At 33.1% G+C, this 11,708-nt stretch overlaps 1 protein-coding gene across 1 annotated transcript; it reads right to left on the minus strand.

The window, feature by feature from the left end:
• Positions 1-520: 520 nt before the first annotated feature.
• On the minus strand, positions 521-6,110 carry LOC143072771 (ARL14 effector protein-like). Its single transcript, XM_076247866.1, has 3 exons — positions 5,952-6,110; positions 1,962-2,089; positions 521-998 (listed from the first exon to the last, which is right to left on the minus strand). Exons 1-3 carry the CDS (start codon positions 6,078-6,080, stop codon positions 761-763), a joined length of 495 nt encoding a protein of 164 aa, XP_076103981.1. The 5' UTR covers positions 6,081-6,110; the 3' UTR covers positions 521-760.
• Positions 6,111-11,708: the final 5,598 nt, after the last annotated feature.

Genomic DNA, 11,708 nt, shown 5'->3' on the forward strand with positions numbered 1-11,708 from the left:
GGGAAGGAAAATTAATGATTGCATAATTAACACTGCTGAATATTTTCCCCAAAAAGAGTTTTTTTTAATTTGGTTAAATTGTTTATCAGATATATATCATGTTGGATACATCATGGATAGCCAGTATTACCTGCTTGTAAATAAAAATGAAAATCAATGCTCATGAGACAAAGGCATCATGAAACAAGAATGTGTCCAAAGTACACGGAGGCCCACTCACACTATCATTTTCCATGTTCCATCGACTTTGAAATTGGGTAAATATCTAATTTGGCATTAAAATTAGAAAGATTATACTATAGGGAACATGTGTACTAAGTTTCAAGTTGATTGGACTTCAATTTCATCAAAAACTACCTTGACCAAAAACTTTAACCTGAAGCGGGACAAACAATAGAACGAACGGATGAACGAACGAACGGAGCCACAGACCAGAAAACATAATGCCCCTCTACTATCGTAGGTGGGGCATAAAAATAACTTTATAATAGAAATTAGAATATAAATGTTGACAAATAACTACTTTACTGTCTTTTATTACAGTTAACATGTAAAGCATTGTTCATCTTTTTAACATGTTTAACTACAACTTTTTCTGAACTCATCAGAAGTAGGTGAACATATTTGTTCCTTTCTTTCATTAAATGCATTGTATTTTGATACTATTCACCACCATATTCTGTACATACACATGTCTTTTAATCAATGTCCATTCTCTCCAGTTATACATTAAGTTGAGAATTACTTTGAAAATGTCCTGTCATGTGAAGGAGGGTGTTATCTCTTCAGGAAATTGAACCACTGTTTTTGTACCTTCGATTTCTATTGATTCAAAGATATATCGTCTACAACATCGACATTCTTGTCCACATTTTTCTGATCCACATTTAGTACATGGAAAATGGCATCCTGGACAATTCATACTTAAACAGTCACAAATATCATTACTGTTTTCTAGGTATAATCCTAATTCATCATACATTTGGTTCTTTTTTATACTGAAATATAATAAAAAAAAAGGTGTCAGATGTCCTTTAGGATTTACGAATATGTCTATTATCTTTCCTCTGCTTTTACAGTTTTATAAATTTCCTGTTTCAAAAAATTAAGGATTTTCTTGTACAAGGAATGGATAACCATAGCCGTATTTGGCACAATATTTTGGAATATCTGGCGTATTAAGTTATAATCCTGGTACTTTTGATATTTCATAGGGAACCTATTCAAAATCAAACAGAAATATCTCTGAAGAAAGGAATCAAACCTTGCAAAATTAATATTAAATAGTTTTCTAAATCCTTCCATGTGTACAATGTGTGTAATTTAATTATATTACAGTCAGTTCAGTTTTTTAAATACATGGTTTTACACGTCTAGTAATTTTGGGGCCCTTTATAGCTTGTTTTTCGGTGTGAGCCTAGGCTCCATGTTGAAGGCTGTACATTGACTTTGACATTTTATAAATTGTTATTTGGATGGAGAGCTGTCTCATTGGCACTCATACCACACACGTACATCTTCATATATCTATGTACTTATAAGTGTATCAAACATATTAACATTGTATACACAAATAATTTCAAAAATGATTTAAAAGGATAATACTTAAACTAACATTGCTATTTATAGTTTTATGCATTATTAAAAATGCATGTATAATCAATGGTGTCCTGGCTAGCATTTCACAAAAATGTGTATGTTAATCTTTCTTTTCATGCTTGTCAATAACTTGTACATTAAATAGTTAATAAGGATTTAACCCTTTTTTACATAAGATTGTAGATTCAATCATAAATTCAGATGTGACAATTGTTATTTGCAAGTAAAAATTGTAGAGATTTAATCTGTGGAACAAAAATGCAGTTTAAAAGTAGAAAATGTATATCTTTTTATTTTAAGCTGTTGCTATCAATCTACGATTGCACATAACTGGATTCATCTGAATAATAAAGTAAACATACTTTTCTCTGTAAATTCTTCTGTTCATTTTCCTCATTTCCCTTGCACTTCTCTCTGGGTCAAAATTATCCATAAATTTTCCTGGATTTGCAAAGGAAAGGGATTTTAACTCCTTTGCTACAGTGTTGCTCTGAAAAGTCAAGATCAGATTATAAATTAATCATGACTACTTTGAATGACAATATAAGATTTGTTATAAATTCTTTAAAAAGTACAAAACTGTTGTGAACACACATGGAAAAATGTGAAGTTCCTGGATATTTGGTAAGCATTATAATCATTATCATACTGTGGTAACTTACAAGTTGTTAGGCTGTCACTTACACAATGTACATTTGTAGTTTAATGGGTGATTGCAAATGTGGAAACAGATCAGGTGCCAGTAATTATTTTAAAGGTGATAAAAAAAGGTCATCATGGTCATTTTCATTTGAATAGGTCATGAAAATGATATTTGTTCCAACAGAATAAAAAAAAAAAGAAAAAAAAAAGAAAATATTAAGAAAAGAAAATTTAGAAGTAACCTTTAAATATTAAGGTTCATCATAAAAAAAGTAATAAATATGGCCGTATTCCCACCATATCCAGAAATCAACGCCACTTTGCTCATTTGAAATTATACTAATAAAATCGGATACGGGTCACGGAAATTATATTGAAATGATAGGGATTTTTGAAAAAATGTCTATTTTAACTTTAATTTAAAGTGATAGACAGGTTGCCGGGACAGAAAATAAATATACATAACTATATACCCCATTTAAACGAAACATAATGACTGTCGTTGCAAAAATCAAGGTTCCTGAGCTATTTTGAAATCGAAGCGAGAGGCTTTTAACATTGCAGTATAAAATACAGGCTAAAATGGCTGAAATGTCAAATTTGCAAACTTCGTGTTGAAAATTGGCTAACAAGGTCATTAGAAAAACAAGTTGCCGGGTTGAAACTTGAAACTTGGATGTCCAAAGAATAAGCAAGTCCAAACCTTGTGTGTGTAGTCGTTGAACTCTAGGTTCCAACGTAAAGTTAAAATACCAACATTTTAAGAAGAATAAACTCACAAAAAAAGAAAAATTCACTTAATTCGCGTTCATTGTTTTGATTTTGACCGCCTGGCAACTTTACGGAAATATCAGAAGCATTATAAACAAGGACTCTGTGACGGGCAACTTATAATATCCGTGTTTTAAAGATTTTAACGATATCAAGCCAGTCTAGTTCAAACTATAATCACATGGTACAATTCTCATTTACATATTATGAATATTAATTAGCAAAAGCACTACTAATTTCTGGCTATGCCTCAAAAACTATTCTATGAACAGACTTACCTGTGCAGTTTAAAAAGTTTTAAGACCTGGCATCCACTAGATATATATAAAAGTTGAATTTATTTTGCATATCAGAAAGACCAAATCGTTTTTGGATTTATATGGGCATTTTTTTCTTTCATACAGCAGGTGTAAAAATAAACAAACACCTGAATTGCATTAGAAACTGTCCACTCAGTTACTAACTTTAACTAACCTGTAGATGTGTAGATTTCTATTGTTCATGCTAACCAATGACAATCAATACAATACAAACCAGTTATCACCTGAGAGGGAGCATCTCAAAGTTGAATCCCAACTGCAGAAAAAAAAAATGCCCATGTAAATCCAAATACGATTTTATCTTTCTGAAATGCAAAAAAAAATTCAACCTTAATATACATGCATCTTTCATAGTAAACAAAGGATACCGATGGATTCATGACAAAATTGTGTTTTGATGATGGTGATGTGATAGTAGATCTTACTTTACTGAACATTATTGCTGCTTACAATTATCTATATCTATAATGAACTTGGCCAAGTGATACAGGGATAAATATTTTGCAATTTACAGAAAATTGTAAAAAATTGACTATAAAGGACAATAACTCTTTCCTCCATAATGACACCTTTTGACGCCTGTGTAGTACCTCAGTTGAAATGCTTCGACTACAAAATGTCTGCATCAGACTTGAAAAAAATTGTATCCAATATGAAAAGGATATTCATGAAAATTATCCGACTTGAATTTCATTGAGGCCAAAAAAAAAAAATAGGTGTGTTTCCGGTCGCCCGACCGACCCTAATTTTTTGGCGCCGACCCTAACTTTTTTTCCCGGAAAAAAAAAAAAAAAATAATCCGGATTTTTTTCGTTTTTTTCCGGAAACGGTTTTTGTTTAGTATAGCCTTTGAATGGCATCTTTTAAACGTTTGATTTCAAATAAAATTTTAATACAGTAAGCATTTGTGTGATACAGATTGAAGTCAAACAACGGCATGGCTTCTGCTATGGCCATCAGTCAAAGTGTGTTATCAATAACAATCGATGAGTGTCCACACAGGAACGAGAAAAAAAGTATAATAGCCCCATTTTCTAATTCTACCACCTTTATTGATATATTCAATCAGTATCATGACTTTGGATTAAAGAACAATGAATTTACTGTGACTGGAAAAAACCATGAAATATCTCCCACATTGACAGTTGGGGAAGTTGTGCAGCTTTTTAATGTGAGGGACTTTAAATTCAAGTGTGTTGTTCCAGAATCTGACACTTTTGAACTTTTATCAAATAGTGTCAATTGAAATCTATAACTTTAGTCCAATATCTTTCAGGGTAGAATTCATGACATCATACTCTATAAATGTTGTCTGTCCCAGAATTCTACCTTCATCATTATCTACCCCCCACCCGGCCTTTCATCTGTTTCATGTACAAGGTATATTTTAAAAATACACAAAAAACAACCGAAGCAGGCCAGTAAAAAAAAAAAAAAAAAAAAAAAAAAAAAAAAAATACCTACCTACCGACCCTAATTTTTTGGGGCATGCAACAGGAAACACACCTATTTTTTTTTTTGGCCTGATGAAATATTGGTTTTCACAATGCATTAACACTTTAAGACTGATGATTTTTTAACTGAAAAAAAATCCTATGCGAATCAAGTATACTAAAAAAAAAATCTATGGAGGAAAGAGTTAAGGGATGATCAACTGACCATTTTGGTGATGTTGATTTATTTGTAGATCTATCTTACTTTGCTGAACATTATTGCTGTTTACAGTTTATCTCTATTTATAATAATATTCAAGGAAATAACAATTACATCCCAGCTCCTTTGTTCTAACATACCAGATCACCCGAGTTTAAGTTTCATTGTTATGCATGCTTTCCTTTGTTCTGTAACATTTTGGCAGGAATGTCAAATCCAGTATAAAACTTATAATTAATTATACGGAGAATACTATCTATCAAAATTCACGTAGGAAAAATCCAGTGTATATGCTGGGATTCGAACTCAAGACCTTTAGCATATCAAGCCACGACACATACCACTTCACCAGGACGACTGGATACAAACTATCAGAAATTTAACATACTTAAAGGAAGCAAGATATTTTTATAACTGGGACGAGTTGGCAGACCTTTACTCTGTGGGGTTTAAACCCTTTTCGTTAAATAAATGAGTTGTCAGACTGATTGTTTAATTTGATTTTATACTTTTTTAAAGTTGGGCGAGTTGGTTACAAGAGAGGGGCGATTTTTTCATAAAGTGGCGATATACATGTAGTGTAGGCCGATTGACCAGTGGGGCGAGTTGACATTGTTTGATATCTACTCATCGTGTTAGGGGATCATAAAGGGTATACATCATATAATAATATATAAAGTATATCATAATGGTTGTGTGGCGTTCTAATCTAGATTTTATGAATTGTAAATGGTTTTTCGTCTAATCTAAAACAGCTGGGATGTAAAACAGTTATCCCATTTGGACTCGGCTATAAAATAATCGTAAATTGTTGTCGGCTTTGAACCTTGTTCATGCAACAAAAACAGGAATAAAATGAAAATGAAATTGGAATTTAAAAAGGGGAGGTAAATAAATTATTTGTGGTCACTCTTTTACATATTAATTCGCCGTTTTAATACTAGTATAGAAAGGTAAATGAAGTACCCAAGGATCATCATTCGAATTATTCGAATTTGAATTTCCATCAATAAATTGTCTGCTAACGTCATCTACTTCCATGATTGTTGGTTTTAAATTTCTGTCTGACGATTTGCTCCGGCTTCTGGTCGCCATTATTAATTATTGGGTAGTGCTAAAATGTGATAATAACTTCCGAACTGACCATTTTGAAGTCGGGAGGGAACGTTTGTCAATGCATATTTGTTCCCCCTAACAAATGTTCCACAGGAAACTTTGTTATAAAAAATGTCATAATATCTACTCCTGTTTGACTTATCCATAATAAGTCCAACAGGAGTAGAAATTATGACATTGTTTATAACAAAGTTTCCTGTACAACTCGTGCAGTATTTTAAATTGTCTGAAACAGATAGATTACAATTAATTCTATCTTCATTTGATATTATGCAGCTTACTGTTCCGTTCATTAAAAAGTAATTTGCACTGAGGGGAGTGGACACAACGCCTGCATAAATATTACTTTTTTACCACTTTATATATGATGTTTAATATGTTCATTTTTCCATTGTGTATATTATATTGTATTGTTTGTTACTATATGCCTTCAACCCCCAGGGGTATAAATGTGCATTTCATAAATAAATAAATAAAGTATTCCGTTAGAACAGGTCAATATTTATTCGGGGGTTGGGACCGGTGCAGTTCATATTCTCCCTTAAAAAATTTATATCCTACCCTCTGAATGTACCAAAAAAGTTTCTGCCCTATATGAAATATCTACTTTATAATATGTCCTATCTAAACTATGAATAAATTAAACAGACTTCAACTTTATTTTTATCAGATTAACATAGACCAAATATAGTAGTCTTTGAATTCGTCTGGAAATTTTAACTGATCTCCTCCTTGAAGAAGGCAAATAATTAAGATTCATTTTCAATTCCACTTTGAAATTACTTTCTTTCACGAAGAGTAATACACTACGATAGTTTATGAACAATTTGTATTATCTTTTTTTTTTAATATGATTTTTTCAAAATTAGCAAATACAATATGTTACAAGTATCCATATCTTAAAACATGAAAAGTAAGCATGGACAAATATCCAATTGTTCAAAATATTTGAAGAAATTAAACAAAAGCTCTGTTATTCGACTTTTGACGATGCGAATATAAGCAGAGATGCAATTTGGGAACTCCTCATTACAGAATCATTGATGGTTTAGAGGTCAGTTCAGACCGGCATTTTTTCTATGATCCATATATATTGAAAATCAAATTGGTGTACCTATGTTAAAAAGAAGGAAGGATACGGCTACAAAATAAACACAAAATGGGAATTTTTGTCGTGATTATAAAAAAAACTAGGAGTGATCTCATGTGCTCCGGAGGGTAAACAGATCCTGCTCCACATGTGACACCCGTCGTGTTACTTATGAGATAACAAATCCGGTAAATAGTCTAATTCGGCCACATTCATGAAAGGGAAGGGGATTGTAGTTACGTCGTAAGGAACATATCCGATATCATTTGTGAAACGATTATTCCATAACTGTCAACCAACTCGTGATGGCGTCCGTAAAATTTACGAAGGGATGATTTCAACTTCACCATTTGGAACTCTTGGTTTAATAGCTTCCTTGTGAGCAGCAACATAGCGAACAAAATTGACCCTCTACTTAAATTCACATTTGAGGTATCTAGTTCTAGTATGACCTATTTAGATACCGAAGTGTACAAAGGTGAAAGATTCCATAATAATAACATCCTTGATGTTAAATCACATATTAAAAAAACTGAAACGTATCAATATTTACCAATCACTAGTGCACATCCGAAACACACATTCACAAGTATTATAGTGTGTGAATCTATACGTCATATTAGATATAATAGAGACATCAATGAGTTAGATAGACATTTAACTAACTTACAAGATAAGTTAGTTGAAAGAGGATACTGTAAAAATAAAACAGAGAATGTTATTAGAAACGTTAAAAATACCACAAGCAGAAAAATAACCTTTTTGAAGGCCGATAGGACAACGGATTTCCCACTCACTTTCATTACTAAATATAATCCAATGGTTAAAAACCTTAGTAAGGTTATAAGAAAACATTTGAGCAATCTGCAAAAAGACAAACAATGTAGTGAAATCTTCACCCAGTTTCCTATCATAGCGTATAAACGTAACAAAAATATCAAAGAATACCTTGCTAAATCAAAGAAATAGTTGGGAGACTTTTGAAAAGGGACCCATGCTTTAGTAGTATAAGCAAAAAATCCCGAAACACTGTTAGTTATTATTTTAATTATAGGCAACACACTTTCGTTAAATGAAAGTCTTGAGATTTATTACGTATGTTGGTTGAAGGAACCGCATTTAATTATAAATAGTGCATTTTCTGAAGGAATCTACATGGAATTTTTCTAATTTTGTATTTTAGCCAGAAAAAAACGTACGGTGACCCTATCTTTTCTTTTGATATTCTCAAAACACTGTCTGAAAGATATCTTTTCCTAACTTATTTTAGAATTCTATCATTTTGTTTGGTTTCTAATCACAAAATCTGTTTTCCCCCCTGTTTAATCCATACAAAATGTGTCATTTTGTCACAACCTGTAGCTTGAGAAAATGCACGATGACCTATCATTTTTGTTATATTTTTGAACATATATTGATAGATACTACGTTTTGGCAAAGAATGAACAAATTCCATCATTTTTATTTTAGTCTCCCATACCACCTTAAACATACCGATGAACATTAAACGGACTTCGTTACTAGTATATAGACAGTAGTGAGCTTAGACAGTAGTGAGCTTATACATGTATGGTGAAATATGTAATAGCTTGTTCCCTATAATAATGTTAAGGGGCAAGATGGATTAGATCCCGGATACATAGATCCAAAATACACAGAACAGGGGGGGGGGGGTGTCATGATTGAGTGATTCCCTACATAATAAACCAATTTTTTCCCACAAAAGGGGTGGCCCGGGCCCTCAGGCACCCCCTTGATCCGCCTATGGGACCCAACATGAAAAATAAGAAACCATTATTATAGCAAAACAATTTACGAAAAAGAAATACGCCATTATTATACGACTAATATGAACCAATGATTGACTGATCATGACTTCACATACGGCAAAATTGCGGGTACTTTATTTATTAGCTAAATAACGTGACCTATACTAAATCCGCCCCTTTGTGCGAGTTATCTCCCTTTTATTTACTAAAAAAACGCACATGCCAAACACACGTAATTTAAGGAAAATTGATTTCAAGCGACTACCCGATGGAAACTTTAGTGGCACTGACCGTACAGCGACAGAGACAGTCGAAAGGAGAGATGTTTTACCTGAAACATATGATGTCGAGCGGATAATTGCATGCCGAAAGCTGAAAAGGGTATGTTTTTCTGCCAGGTTCTGATATTATGACCTTGAGTGAGTCTGACTTAAAATCAACCCATTGTTGTTAAGTAATAGCCTATTGTAATAAGTTGAGACCACGTCGTTTCTTTTTTTTTTTACAAGGGATGATGATGATGATGATGGATGGCTACTTTATTACGTCCAGCGACAAATTTTAATATGTATATATTCAGGACAAGAACAGGTTAATATCAAAGATTTAGATAGGCTCTTGACTTGGGACATGCACATAAAGACTAGTCCAAATAATTACGACGTCTGACAAGGCTCTTTTATTTTTTCTGGGACGCCTTCCTTCCTTCCTTGCATTTTGCCAGACGTCATAATTATTTGGACTAATAAAGACTAGTGTGGCCGGTTTTAACATGCGAGTGCTCAACTTCACTTTTTTTTTTTTTTATCTAGGACACTATGTTTCCCTAAAAGTTGTTAGAATAAGACCTGAATGGGTTAACTGAAGGACATTGGTTATGCATTTTGAACATCTGGATAGAGGGGCTGGATTTCATGTTTTTTTTACTGAAAATCCAGAAGGGGGAGGGGTGAGTACTTATGACGTCATGCAAGGCTATTTTTTTTGGAGGGGGGGGGGGGGCAGCTTGATAGTAAAACAGCTGTAAATTTTGCCACATGATGTCTAGCATGAAATTGATTGGAGTGGACAAACCTCCTGAGAAAACAAGAAAAGCGTAATCAATAATCTTATATTATAGTTTTCAAGCCGGATTGAGTCAGTCAGTCACTTCTAAAAAAGAGGGTGTTCTAACTTGTAGTTTTTCTTTAGAATTGACTGGCAGCTATAACAATTATAAAGACGCGATCTCACCATACGTGACTCAAACAAATTAACTACATTTCACAAATTAAAAAATTTAGAAATTCATGCAACGAATCAAGAATATACGAGAACAAATTAAGAAATTGTCTTTACACATTAAGAATTTGCATTTCACAAATCAAGAATTGAATAATTATGGCGGATATTCCCTCCCATAATACAGGCGCTTATTAAAAGTTGGGGCGTCCGTCCGGCTATGCTGGATGTTAATGTAAGCAGTCAAGCCCAGCTATTAAAATTGTAGATGTTAAACCAGATACCTCCTGTAGGGAGAATGTCCTATTCTCTGCACATCAAACCTTTGTAGCATTTCACTCTTTCATGGTGCCATTATATTTCGGAAGGCAACATGTTTTTAAAATTTCAACGACTTTTATTTAAAACGGCCCTATTACATAAAAAAAAAAAACAATGGAGATTGCAGAAGTTCTTACTGAAGTCATATAAAAAAAATCGGTCTTTACGAGCTCTTAATTTTTTTTAAGATTAAAACTCCAACTAGTGTTAGTCCCGTTAATAAACGTAAAATATTAGGTCCAATCCATCATTCCCGGTACGATACTAGTAACCTATCTACAGTATTCATTCTTAATTCAAATAATGCGTGAAATATTTAGCACTGGACGTTATGTCTCCTATGTGTGTGTCTTAAGTGAAGCTCGAAACCAAAATCTATTAAAATAAAACCGTCTGATAACCAGTTTATGATTTGAAGCGCTTTTAAAATACCAGACTGACTTGAAAAACGGAAGCCAATTCTGCTCAAAGCCCGCCGTGCAAAAAAAAATTCACTTCTGAAGAACAACGTCTCTATGGATCGACGTTATAAGGAAAATAGTAAATTGGTCATATATGAAGTTCATGTTTTTCTATGCTTTACACGTATTTTTCATATGTTATATTATTATTCATCATCCTATCACACGGATGCTAGACGCATGACTAATTCAAAATCAAGTACACCTTTTTACCTGCATGCTTTCTAGTTACCGCCAAAAAATCTCTGCTTACCTGTAATATATTTCCATACCTCTATATTTGTATTCAGTCGTTGGATGTGTTACGCCATATTATATATATTTACAGAAAGGTAAGTTAGTAAATCGATAGTTTAATTTATTATATATAGTGTCATAATCTAATAGACATCATCATATACAATATAAAAATCTTTAGAACCATATTAGATACGGGGTCTTTGGGACAGATGAGACATTTTCATCCTTTTAAAAAAAAAATATATGTAGGACTGTAAAGTACGAAAGTACTCTAATGTGCGATGGTTTCGCTTATTAAGATGGTCTACGGCTACGCTAAAGTGCGATGGTGTCGGACACTAAAGTCATTGGCGGATCCAGAATGGGGGGTTTCCGGAGGTTGGAACCCCCCTTTTTTTGGACGACCAATACATTTGAATGAGGACATGTGGTTGGAACACCCCTCCCCCTTTATCATGTGTTAGGATCCCCCTTTTTAAAATGGTTGGATCCGCCCCTGAAAGTG

This window comes from Mytilus galloprovincialis, chromosome 4 (assembly GCF_965363235.1).
Source record: "Mytilus galloprovincialis chromosome 4, xbMytGall1.hap1.1, whole genome shotgun sequence".
Classification (NCBI taxonomy): Eukaryota; Metazoa; Mollusca; class Bivalvia; order Mytilida; family Mytilidae; genus Mytilus; species Mytilus galloprovincialis.